At 43.0% G+C, this 13596-nt stretch overlaps 1 protein-coding gene across 3 annotated transcripts in view; it reads right to left on the bottom strand.

Annotated features, from left to right (window-relative positions):
• Window positions 1-13596, bottom strand: part of MIPEP (mitochondrial intermediate peptidase) — a 100344-nt gene that overhangs the window by 49166 nt on the left and 37582 nt on the right. For 2 of the 3 annotated variants that reach the window (XM_019497373.2, XM_059720436.1), the window contains exons 11-13: window positions 9737-9890; window positions 6967-7044; window positions 3656-3860 (exon numbers count right to left, since the gene is read on the bottom strand). In XM_019497373.2, coding sequence (XP_019352918.2) covers window positions 3656-3860; window positions 6967-7044; window positions 9737-9890 — 437 coding nt within the window. The remainder of the gene's footprint in view (window positions 1-3655; window positions 3861-6966; window positions 7045-9736; window positions 9891-13596) is intronic. The other variant, XM_059720433.1, reaches the window with a different exon arrangement.

Raw genomic sequence — 13596 nt, 5'->3', positions numbered from 1 at the left:
AGAACAACTCATCAGCTTCACTGGCTAAAACACACATTGCCTGTTGTTCTGCCCATTGATGCTGCAGGACAACAGGTGATGTGTTCTCCCTGGGCTTGGGGGTCCTGATCCTGCGCACACTGGTGTCTCTGGGGTGTGCCTCAGTAAACAGGAAAACCCCGACTTTCCCTGCTTACAGTGACATGTCCCAGAGATCTTGGGGGTGCATCTCTGTAAGAAGGGAAAGCCAGGCAGGCACTCCCAGGGCTTGAGGGGTCCAATCCTGTGCAGGGTCAGGCTCCTCAAGCTCCTGGAGAGAGAAAGTAAGAAAGGGTACCTGAAAATGTAAAGATGTTAATAACAACAACTTAAGTCTCAAATATTCAGTCTGCCCTACCTACAAATCTTGGTTTTATTCAACAGCTTGCCAATCTTCTTTTCCACCCACAGGAAGATGAGTCCCTTTCTTTTCTATTATTTTCTTGAGGCATCAAAGCCATCATCATATATCTTTAGGTTGGACCACTTGGTGTGCCTATAGCCCCCCATCATCATAAACAGTGTTTTCCAGACAGGAACAAAAGTTACTCCTGCTGCTGCTCTTCTAACAATGGCTCAAGCAATGCAAAGAGAGTAGAGACTCCCTAAGGAGTCTTTCCATGAAAGACTGCTGCCAGCTAGGACAATTCTGGAGTGTATTTAGCAGCAGTATGCAAGGGCTTACAGTATGACTCTGTCTCAATCGTCTCTGTCATCAATTTCCTGTTCCAGCTGGAGTATTTGAACATGCCCATGTACATGAGATAAGGCAACAACAGGAGGCCCCTAAAACAGCTGATCTGGAGATGGACACATCTAGTATCCCTGGAGATCAAAACAGACAGAACAGAGTAGAAGGAGGGCAGCTATCTCAATAAGTATTCAGATCTATTGGGTAGAAACGTTTATATACAATGTAATTTACATTAGCAAAGTCAGCTGCAATATACTGTAGAAGGCAGTTCTTTTTAATGTCGAAGTGCAAGCATGAGTATGCTTGCTTTTGAGTGCAAAATATGCCTGCCTGCAAAATGTGACAGTGACATATTCCTCTCAACAAGCGTCCCTTTTAACTAATCTCAATAGCATAATAAAAGTCCGTGCTTACAATTCCATTTTTTTCCACTTTGCATGGTGCTAAACAATTGTTCTGCCCCAACAACTCTCACTTCCCAAGTTCTTGTGTAAAAGCACTTTTTAAACTGTTTGCAGATATTAAAAACGGTACCATGTAGCTTTAACCATACCATGGCTCTAACCCACTTGCCACAGTTGTAAGAGAACAGTCAGGCCAGCCTGGCAGCTGCCATCAAATATGCTAAAGCTGACTGCCATGGTTTGAAAAGAGCAAGCTGGAAGAAAAATAAGCATGTTCTTTCTAAAGCATGCTGTTTCTTTTGTGTGCATCTGGTGATCCGTGACTTGTTATCCAGTGTGTTCATTCATGTTCATTTACTTTGATAAGAGAGCCTACTACTTACCTACACACATTTAAATTATTAATTTATTTAATTAACAACTTGATTTTAAACATAGTAAACACAGAACCTGGCTCTGGCACTTTAATACCACAAATTCTTTTTTTATTTGTTTGTTGAAGAGGGGGGCAGGGGGAGAGAGAGAGGGAGAACCCTCTTGGCATTAGATTTTACACTGTATATTCCCTAAATCATTTGCAACCCAACCACTCTATTTCTATTTAGCTCAATTAGTTTCAATCAACCTATTCTTCTTATATTACATACAAAATGATGGAAAGGGGTGCCTGCAAGGCACTGGGGTAATAACATGAGAACACAAAAAGGGCAAGACTGAAGGGTTTGGAGAATCAGCTAGATTCCTTAATAAACAGGACAGCAACTGCATATTTTTTGTACTCAAGAATCCAAAAAAATCAAGTTATCACCAAGAGGCTGGAGGGATTCTGGCAGCATTCCAGAGGCAGTAACAGACGTACGCACACAAAAAAATCTGGCATGAAAGAGAAAAATAAAAAATGGAGGTCAAAGATGACTTCAAGTTTCTGTCCTTCAGAACAGTATTAAGGTTTGAATTAGAGAGAGTCAAGAGTGAAAATCAGAGACACAAGACATTCTTTGTTTTCATTCTGAATAAAAAGCTACTTTCATTCCATTTCATAGCTGAGGGGGGAGTAAACAGAGATCCTCTGATAGCTGCATTTTTTCACCCTTGTCTTCAAAGGGTATACAGCATGGCAATCCTCACCTCTACCCTCAGCCACGATGATGTCCCAAAGATTAAAACAACATGCTTCTTCTCAACTGTACCAGCTTAAGGAGACAGGGACCTGAATCCTTGCATGATGCTGCAGTAATTCCAGGTTACACTTTAATAACTAATTTTTGGAATTAGTTAAGAGAGTAGAGACAGAGGGATCAACAAGTCAATCAACGGTGTGCATGTTTAATTGAAATGTACTGTTTTCACAGGCCTGTCAGAGAAACATGTACTAACGTATAGAAAACGGCAACACACTGAAAGTTAAAAAGATAATGCAGAACTTTGGAAAACTTATAAATATATATAGTCATCAACATATATACACCATCCAATCAATGCTTGTTGTATGAAGGATGTGTACTATTATTCATGACTTCACTTTTGCACATTAAACATTAAAATATGGTTTGCAAGTTTTTAAAAAAAGAATTATTGGCTGACCAGGTTCAACATCATAAAGCAAGGGGAGACAAAATATGGCCTGCAGGCCAAATTCCGCCCACCCTGTGATTCTATCTGGTTCAAGTCAGGTCCCTCGGTCCCGTCTGCCCAAGGCACAGGGGGCAGCCTGGACTATGGTGTGTGTGGCCAGTCCCAGGGCCCTTGAGCATGGAGGTGCTGCCTGGCATGGAGCACAAGCCACCTTATCCCTGAGCATGCCTCTTGGGTACACAGGGAGCTGTAGTCTCTGAGGCCGGGCAGCCGGGCTCGGCTTCCCAGCAGCCCCCGTGGCAGCAGCTCCTTTTCGCTGCCGCTGCCAGTCTCTCTGCTGCTGGACCCAGCCAAGGCACCCCAGCCTATTTGTACTGCACCCACCACCAGGGGTGCTGGATGGAGCATGCAGGTGGGCAGGCAGGGTCTCTATGGACACTGGCCCAGGACCCGAGGGCAGGACACAGTTGGCTGGGTAGATGGGATGGGGCTGCGGGTGGGTGGGGATTAGCACCCAGTAGCTGGACAGGCAGGCAGGGAGATTGCGGGCCAGTGACAGTGTAGGGCGAGGGCCCAGGGCAGAACTGCAATCTGCTCCCCACACTTTCCTGCAATGGGTGCTGGTTCCACGGGCAGCGGTCAGCCCATGCCTGCAGAACCGGCACCTGTCGCAGGGATGGGCAGGGAGTGGATCAGAGCTCTGTCCTGGACCCCAACCCTGTGCTGTCACTGCCCTGTGATGCCAGCCCTGACCACCCATCCTGCTCCCTGCCTGCCCACAGTCAATCCCATCCACCTGGCAGAGCACACCAGTCTTTAAGTGGTCCTCCACCCCAAATAATTGCCCACCCCTTTTATAAAGTTATTAAGAGCTAATTAGACAATAATTCAGGAAATTAAAAGGGACAAAGAGATTATTCAAACCTTTTAACAACAACAAACATCACTATCATCGATTTCTTACCAGTGACATGTTGGTATCGAGTTCGTCCCAACATGGAATGCATGGCATGTCCCATTTCATGAAAAAGGTTCTCCATCATTCCAGGAGTTAGCAGTGTTGGTATATTCCTGGTTGAATGAGGCAGACTCAGCATGAGAACAACGACAGGGAGCTGGTATTCTCCATTTTTTCTTAACCTGCCTCCCCGAACTGTGAAATGGCAATCCTTTTGAAAATAAAACACACACAGAGTCATGCTACATGCCTATATGTTTAATGTAGAAGGGTCATATTCTTCTCATTTATACCCTATAAATGAATTGGCTTCAGTTGAGCTGATGTAGTATAACAGCAGAATTAGACCCAAAACTTTATAAAGATACTTTATGTACGTTATTTCTTTTCAGAGTATATTGGAAGTAGCTTCTTTCATTTCATCAGGCGATAAAAAACTGAACAACTTTTAATGTACTGAACAAAACAGGTCTTAAAGGTACATTTAAGTTTAAAACATACAAAGAGTAAATATCACAACATTCAACTTTCCACCATTCTAAAAAAACATTTTAAACAGTACAGGGCTGAGCTCTGCTGGTGTGCTAATCCTATAATAATAATTTGTACATAAAGTACAATCTGTCCCCAGTCATCAGTTGAGTTTTAAACAGTAAACTCAAAAGCAAGCACCCATATGAAGACTAAAGAAAAATCCACACAATACACTGCAGAACATTAGAATCATAGAAAAATTAGGGTTGAAAGTGACCTCAGGAGCTCATCTAGTCCAACCCCCTGCTCAAAGTAGGATCAGCCCCAACTCTATCACTAGCATACTTCATTACTAGTATACTACAATGCATTAGCAAAAATAATTAATACCCAACCACAGGAGACAAAATAAATGAAGTAATAATGTTGTTTAACATGTGTGCACATTCACTTGCCAAAAGTTGGTAATTTGCAATAAGTTTTCAAATAATTTCTGCTAATTAGTGAGGGCCTACTGTATTTCGTTTTGTAGTTCTTATTTTGGCCCTGGAATAGGAGTCACAATGTGTCCTAAAACTGTGGACAGCCCAACTATTTAAAACGAAGTTTGGGAACTGATCCAGCTGACATTTGACCTTTTGCCTTGGCACAGAGCATATTAAGTTTCAAACGCTAATTGTTCAAAAGCCATAGGCAGAAAACAGGAAAAGAAAGCACTGATTCTTAAAATACTATTTAAAAAACAACGTACGTCTCACCTCTGCTGCACCTGAGGCTTCAGCCTGGTTAGCACTACTTAACGTGGACTGCAGGACTAAGTCAAACTGTGTCACCATATACCACCTATGTACCCATGCAGCTACCATGCAAAGGATCCTATATTCTCTTCCAACTGTACAAAACAACGTAGATATCATATTTAGTCGAATGCAAGATGCGGATTTTCCCCCAAACAACATGGGGACAGGGGAGGAAGCGAGGAGGGAGTCCCTCATCTGCCATTTGTATAAAGGAAACCTCATTAAATACACTGCCTATCTTTGAACTGCTGCTAAAAGCAACATGTGCTCAGTAAAAACAAAGTAATTATGAAGCTGATTAAATGCAGCCAAAAGCAAGAATTACTATAAAGTACACGGCCTATATTGGGGCAAACATGCTTATGGAAACTTACCACAAGAATAGGTTAATGCAGCCCATCTGAATAAGAGAAATGGTAGTGCCCATTAAACGCACTTCTTCTCAGCACTGACGCTTTTTCCAAGTCATGGTGAGCCACTACACTGCATATATATTTACTTCCTCTTCACTCCTACAGCTGAGTCCTACCTTTCTTTTCCATGTCCAACAATTCCTGTTTCTTCACTAACCTGAACTCTCTCACAAACATCACCAAATGGGGACCCAAACAGTTTACCCAAAATCCCTGATACCACCTCTCTCAGCCTTTGCAATGTGACTGCCCTCCATGGAGTAAAGCTGGACCAACTTGCCCTATGTCTCACTTGCATATAAATTTTTGGAGGATCCCAGGACTCATGACCAGGGGTCTACAGAACTCAAAACAGTTGCTGGTTGATTTTTCAGACAGTCTGTGAGGCTGGCAGCCATTTTCATGGGTCAAGCTCAGCAGCACCTCCCTCCCCCCCCCAATGCCTCTGATTGGCCAAGGAACCCTGGTAGTCCTACCTCTCACCACTGATTGGCTGTGAGGGCTCGCCGTCATGCGGCCTGACTCTTGCCACCAGCTGGCCACATGAGGGGCAGGGGCAGCAGCCATCTTGCCATACTGGCAGCCCACTCCCCCCTTTCCCCCACCCATAATTTTTTTTTCCCCAGGGTGCCTGCCAAAAGCATGAAGCCTGCCCAAGATAACAGTTTTCAAAATTGGTAGGTCCTTACTCATGACAAAACACAGTTCTAATCATGAGGGAGTGCTAATTAGCACATCAGTCCTTTGTGGGGGGCCTCTGGAGTACACACATAATGAGCAGTGCTGAACTATGGGGTCACCAAGGCTTGAAATGCTGCTGACTCACCTGGGGCACAGCTCAATCAACTATATGGTAAATCAAGAGCCTTTTGGCTTTGGACTAATATCATGTATAGTTTGTACTCTCTCTAAGTAGGTGCTGAGGTGCTACTTAAAAGTGTGTTTATGGAGTACCTGTGCTAAAACCTGCCGCAGTTGCTAAAAAGGTAAAATGAATGATTTCTGAGGTGAACTAAGTCTATGCGTACTATATGCAATTTGCTGCAGCTTTGTTTATTTCAAGGTCAGTTTTTAAAATTGTGTTCCTTATTTCCACGTGCTTAGGGAGACCAGGGTCTGACAGTAAGGGAGGGGGAAGGAGCCGGGTGGGGAGAGGAAGGGGGCAGAGCACAAAGAGCCTACCTGACTTGCCAGATTTATTTTCCCTGCTATAGCAGTGAGAAATTCAAGACACACCTCCAATAATTAGATTCTATACCAAATTTATACATTTTTTATATACAGACCCCAATTATTGGGGGGCTGTCCTATAATCATGGTTGTCTTAAAATATAGGACCTACGATTTTTAAAAACATACTACCAAAGTTTAAATCAGTTCACAACAGAATCTAAAAGGAAGTTACACAATTCACCATAATGATGTTTACCCTTTGAATGAAGTATTCCTAGAATCCATGCAACTTAAGGATTTTTCCAAGATTGGCAAGTAACGCCAAAGGTAATCTTGTTATGTCTGAATGCTGTGAATTTTAACTCTAAATATGTGTTGCGAGATTAAAGTTACAAGTGAAAGGTCCTAACAGTCTTTACCAGTTACAGCTACCACTCAGTTTAGCCTACAGTATTACCTGATGAGGTTTGTCAGCTCGTTGAAAGAAGTCACAGTAGATGTATCCCAGCAGGCCCTCTTTTTCATGGACAACTGCCTGGGAAAAAGTATGTGAAAATATATGTTTCCAAAGTAAATACCCTGTTGATTGGGTAAGTTGGAAAAATGTAATTCTTAGTGACAGAAAAGGTTTATATTGAATCTACCTCACACCACATTACAGTTTGCTGATACAGGAATAATTTGATAGTAAACAGCTGAAATATATGTATGAAACATCCAAGTGCATTCTTCAAACCAAACCTATTTCTACAGTTTACACAAACTGAGTACCCAACAAAACAAAAATAAGCAACATCTCTTATCTGCATATACTATACTTTTTCTGAACACCTCTGAAATATTGCTGGAGTTGGTTTATGAAAGAAACAGATTTAATTTGGTAAGCAGAAATGCCAGATTGGCCACTGAGAAGCAGTAGCTCTCACTGGAGGCTAGGCCTAGAAGGAAAGGACAGAAGGAAATTCACTGGAAAATAGTGGGAGGTCAGGGGAAGGATAGGGGAATTGATCAGTCCTGAATGTGGTGTCTGTTTCTGTTATTTCCAACCTACAAGACAAGAAGGAAGTGGGATATAGTGAATCAAATAACAAAATAAGGAGATACACCCAATAGAAGAGAAAGGAAAGGTAGCAGACAGTAGCAATACATACTTATAGCATTCTATTAGGTTGCAACAATGAAAGTTAGCACTATAAAAGGGCAATAATCATCCCTCTACAGCAGGGGTGGGCAAAATATGGTCCGGGGGCCAGATCCAGCCCTCCAGGCCATTCTATCTGGCAAGCGGGGCCCATAAAAAAAGTTTAGAAAATGAATACATCTACCCCTGGCTGCCTGTCAAATTCGACATAAGCCAAGGGCAGCAGGACGCAGGGGAATCCACCAGCAGGATTCAGTGGTTGCAGAAGCAAAGCTTGGCATCCCCGGCCCTGCCCAGCCAGAAGCCCTGTGCAGAGCTGAGGCTTCTGGCTTGGGCCCCTGGGGCTGATCCTGACTCCCTGTACTGGAGGGAAATTCATTTAAGAAGGGGGTGCGGAGGAGACAGGAGAGGACTGCAGGCGATCATCCCAGTACTCAGGGTTGGACTGAGCCAGCTGCTGTGGTCCCGGCGCTGCAGCCGGGAGCCACATGGTGCCAGAGAGAAGGGGCAGCGAGTGGCCACGCAGAGCTCAGTGATAGCCGGGCAGAAGTACAGGATACACGCTGGTGCAGCGGGGCTAGGGCTAGCAGGGGCTCAGAGTGGGGCAGCAGAAGCACAGGCCTGGCCTGGCTCCATAGAGGATGTCTGGGGAGGGTTGTGGCATGTGTGGAGGGGGCTCTGTGCACCTGCTCACTGCCACTTCTTCCCTCCTGCTGCTGCCATTTGCCTGCTGCTGCCACCATTCCTCTACAGCTCCCTGCCAGTCGCTACAGCACCACATGGTTCCTGGCCACAGCTCTGGGCGGCAGGACACACCAGCAGCTGGCCCGGCCTCTACAATTCTCAGATAGCTCTGTACAGTGCCGGCTGGGCCAGTCTGGCTCCTGCTGCGTCCTGCGGTCTCGGCCAGGAAGCGGAAGAAGGTCAGTGGTGGCAGATGGGAGGAAGTGGTAGCGAGTAGCAGCATGAGGCTGCGCTGGTGCCAGGAGCAGCAGGAGTGCTGAGCCTGGGCATGGAGCACTGTGGGGGGCTCTGCCTGCCTCAGGGAGGCTGTGGGCAAATCCTTTCCCTCCACACATGCCACAACCTTCCCCAGCCACCCTCTCCCCAAACACTCATAGCTCCCAACAAACCATGCCGATCCACACCCCACAGCCACACACCCCCACACTCCACATATCCACCCACCCACAAGTCTATATCCACCCACCCCCACCCCCCACAATATACAAGACTAAGACTTCATTTTAAGCTATTGTGCAATCACCTCTACGTACACTACACCAATACATGTAAATCAGGACAAAAATATTTTTTTAAATCAAATTCATGAATGTTGTAGTAAATGTTTGATTTTTAGAATATAATTTGGTATTTTTCTGGTTCTGAGATGACAAACTTGCTGAAAGGAGTTCTTCTGGGGGGGGCAAGCAGAGGGACTTCTGGTGGCAAAGGTCAGGGGTGGGACATCCAGTCCCAAGATGGCGACCAGGGGGCGGGGCACCTGTCAAGGGGTGGGGCTACCCTTGAGGCCCTCAACAGCTTGCCAAAACTCAGTAAGTGGCCCTCCACCTGAAATAATTGCCCACCCCTGCTCTACAGAGAAATCACATCTGTATTTAGGTGCTAAAGCATAAACAGGCACTTAGTGGGACTTTTCCAAGCATTCATGATGCCTAGTTTCAACTGAAATCTATGTACCTTATGTGCCTGAGAAACAGGGGGTCAAAGATATGGTCCCCAGGCTGGATCTGATCTGTGGAACCCTATCAACTGGCCCACAGTGCTGCCAATGGGTCTGAGAGTAGACCCACAGGCTGCATGTGGTGCCTGCTCTGGGCTGAGATAGTCTGTGAGCTGCATGTGTGTGCTACCAGCCTGTGGGCATGATCAAGGACCAGCCCTGTGCCATTCATCAGACCACAGGACCAGATGAATTTGACATTCCTGCTTCAAAAAATGCCACAAGGTACCTATAGGCATCTTTAGTGTTTAAGTTCCTTTATCCTTGCTCTTGAGAAATTATATGGATTTGGCCCAAGGTCCCTCCTTTATGTTTAAGGCACTTAGGAATTAGAACCCTTACCAGTTTGCGAACATCTTCACACCAGACTTCTCCTTTCTTAGTTTGTTCAGCATATAAAGATATTCCCAGAAGCTGACTGAACAAGGAATTCAGACCTTCCATACATGCCCCAAGAGAGAAAAAGGGACAGTACAAACTGGGCTCAATGTTATACCTAAGGAAAACACATATAAAAAGTAAAAGTATTTGCTGAACCCTATAATCCAATGCAAAAATCCAAACCCATATACCCCATTTATAGGTATTTTATGACACTTAGCAGCATTTCAGCATTGCACATGATACAAGTATATACCATATATATGAATTAAGAATCACAACACTTTTGTTGAGCGAATTATTAACTTCACTTTTCAAATAGGGAAAACAAGGACACAAAGATTAGAGTACATTTCAAAATTATCCACTGATTTTTGAATGAATAAAATCCAAACACTAGAACTCTGCTATTTTTCAAAGTCCCTAATCAAAACGCTTTATTATAGCCAAGTGTTAAAAGAATAGTTGTTCTGCATCCACTTGCTCCTGTTTCTTTTCTTCCAGCCCCCACTAACATAAAAGACTGGGCCTTAGAACTAAGGAAACTCAGATGCTGCATTCTGGTGACATGTTTCACTGCAGTTACATTTCACTATCCAACTTCATTAGACCATGGTGCACAGCAGGATAGGATTAGTTCTCTAAGCCCACGGCAATCGTTTCTTTTAAACTTTTCTTTGTGGGTTTTTTTCCATGTCTTTTATGTTATCCTTATAAAAGCACTCTAGCAGTATTTTGCTACTGCCATGGCAACATTTGTTGAAGATATCAGAAATGTTTAGATACAAGACTTTATCTATCCTCACCCTAACGGTTTGATTTCTGGCGTGCTGCATGCATTTCATTCTGCTTTTAGCATGCAAAACAAACTAGAACTCTAAATGGTTACTACACTGGTTATTATTTCCCCAAAGCAGTAGCAGCATTTAAATTCATATTCAGTCCAGTGGAATTTGGCACAACAAAATATTAAATAAAAATTAAATAAAATCACGATACATTTTTGCCCTTACCCCTGGTAAGCTGCCATACCCAAAAAATAAAGCAAAAACATATGCTCCATTTTAAAAATGCTTTGTTTTGGATTAAGCAAGATAAAAGAATGCAGGCCTCCAGAAGTGCACGTAATCTGGATCCATTCGGTGTATTTTGGGCCATAAGAAGTTTACACCTATTGGAACATCAAATACACACCGAATTTACAAAACAGCTTTCACAGACGAGCCTACATACTTCACTTTATGAACCTCCTGGATACAAAAAATCATGGAATAAATATACAGGGGTGTAGGTAGTAGCCATGTTGGTCTAAGGACATAGGCAGACCAGGTTCTTTGGGTGAATCTGATCTATTTTATTAGACCAACTTAAATAGTTGGAAAAAATTTTCTTAGCAAACTTTCAGGTTTAAAAACCCTTCGTTAGTCTGAGGAAACATCTGCAGTTGGTGTGTGCTCTTCCTGGATGGAATGAATAACAAAGAAGGCAGAGGTTGGTATGCATGCAAGAAAGGCAGTCAGTGAAGATGTAAATTGAGGAGTCAGTGAGTGGGGGGGGGGGGGGGGGGGAGGGGGGAAGGGGGATGAATGTAGCAGGTAAATAGTGGAGAGGTACCAAGGGAGTCAGATGTCAGGCAGGTTGTAGAAATGCAATACATCACATCCAATGCACCAAATGCCCTGATGGAAAACATGTAGGAGAGACCAAACAACAACTGTGCACCAGAATGAACGCACACAGGAAATCTATCACAGACAAAAATACCCAGTTACCACTAGGGGCAGATTTCTCACAAGAAAACCACTCTCTCTCCTCTCTCTCAGTTCTAATCCTCAAAGGGAACTTACAAAACACTTTTCACAAACAAGCCTATGAACTCCACTTTTTCAACCTCCTGGATGCAAAAAAATCATGGGCTAAATATAAATATTGGATTTATGACACACTACAACCTGCCTAACATCTGACTGCCTTGGTACCTCTCCACTATTTACCTGCTACATTCATCCCCCTTCTCCTCTTCCAACCCCCCTCCGACCCCCGACCCCCCGCTTACTGACTCCGCAATTTACATCTTCACTGACTGCCTTTCTTGCATGCATACCAACCTCTGCCTTCTTTGTTATTCATTCCATCCAGGAAGAGCACACACCAACTGCAGATGCTTCCTCAGCCTAACGAAGAGCATGTATACCAGAAAGCTTGCTAAGAAGAATTTTTCCAAGTATTTGAGTTGGCCTAATAAAAGATTTACGCAAAGAACCTTGTCTGTCTGTGTCCTTAAACCAAAAGAGCCTCAACCTACACCCCTGTAGGTTAGAGATGTATTTATGTCTTCTGTAACAGGCCTTAGCAACCCTAAGAACACTATGGCTGCTGCATACAGACCTCTTGGAAGTATAAAGCTGCATCTACTCTTAAATTTTCAGATCTGAAAATTCCTAACTGGTACAGCTCCACAAGTGGTAGCACTACTGCAAGGTATAGCAGATAAGGCTAAGACAGGCTCCGGAGTTATTACCATATTTTATAATCCTGCTCAGAAAACTAAAAGGATAGATACTGTACAGGCTGCTTAATGCACCTCAGTTTTATTACAATACCCTCTCCAAAATTGATTCCCAAACTTAAGCCTCTTCTGAGTACAAAATGCAAGCTGAACTGAAATGGTATTTTCATTTCAAAAGAAATGCAGAGACAACTGTTACATTTAAAAGCTAGATACGTTCTTTGTACACATTATCTGACAGATTTCTATTGTTAGCTGACATCGCTGGTAAAAGATTGGATTTTTAAGAGCTGAGTTGCCCTTTTGCGACTCATAATTGCTTCTGGCACACAGGATTTATCATCCACCAAAATAAAGTTCAGTATAACACAAGACAACAATTTTTTTAGAAGGTTCTATGATCCTTCGTATTAAAAAGATTATAGTAGATTATACCAGTGATTCTCAACGTGGGTGCCAAAAAATGAATGAAAGCTAAGAGCTGGCATTTTCTGAGGGGTGCCCCTAGTCTATAAAGATAGAAAACCTCTGGTTTATTCCAAAGTAGCCAAAGATGTATAAGGGGGGGAGGGAAGGGGAAGGGAGTTTGGCTTCATACTACTTCAGCCAAATTATTTTCTATTCTGGAAAAGGAGATACAGAACTTCTATGTAAACAGGAGGCATTGATAAAGAATCTGAACCCTGTATACTTGGCTGGTGGAAACCAAGTTTTAAGAACTGTTGCATTTGGTCCACATGGAAGTGCTGGAAGTTCACTGAATACCTATAGTTTAGTTACCTTATACATACATTTGTGAAACGTGATTTCTAAATATAGAAATACTTTGGTAACAACAATACTATGTGATGAGATTGATGAATTTCATACATATACACGTATCTAATGAAAACACTATGGTTAAAGAAAAAAATGACACGTTATGATAATCAAGAAAGAAAATATAACAAAAATACATTTACTTTGTTTTTGGTACTTTGGAACAGATACTGCATGAACAGGTGGACAAATATATGAACACACACTGAACTTAATTCAGTTAAGAATCCAGAGACCCAGTAAAGGAACAGATTTTAAATAGCTGAATTCAGCAGGAAATTAAAGCATGTAACTGCTGCCAGCAAAATTCAACTGCCAGAGTAGAAAAGCACACATGAAAATCAAGAACAGTGTTACCAGACTTAATCAAAAAGACTTCTCTTTTATGAAGAAATTATGAAAATTAAGAGAAGTGTCTGAGAAAATGGAAGACTGGCATTACATAGTACTTTTTCCAGCAAGTGATGTGGAACTTGACTGTAAGACTACGTAG

This window comes from Alligator mississippiensis, chromosome 1 (genome assembly GCF_030867095.1).
Source record: "Alligator mississippiensis isolate rAllMis1 chromosome 1, rAllMis1, whole genome shotgun sequence".
Classification (NCBI taxonomy): domain Eukaryota; kingdom Metazoa; phylum Chordata; order Crocodylia; family Alligatoridae; genus Alligator; species Alligator mississippiensis.
The sequence above is the reverse complement of the archived record's forward strand: the minus strand, read 5'-3'. Positions and strand labels throughout refer to the sequence as shown.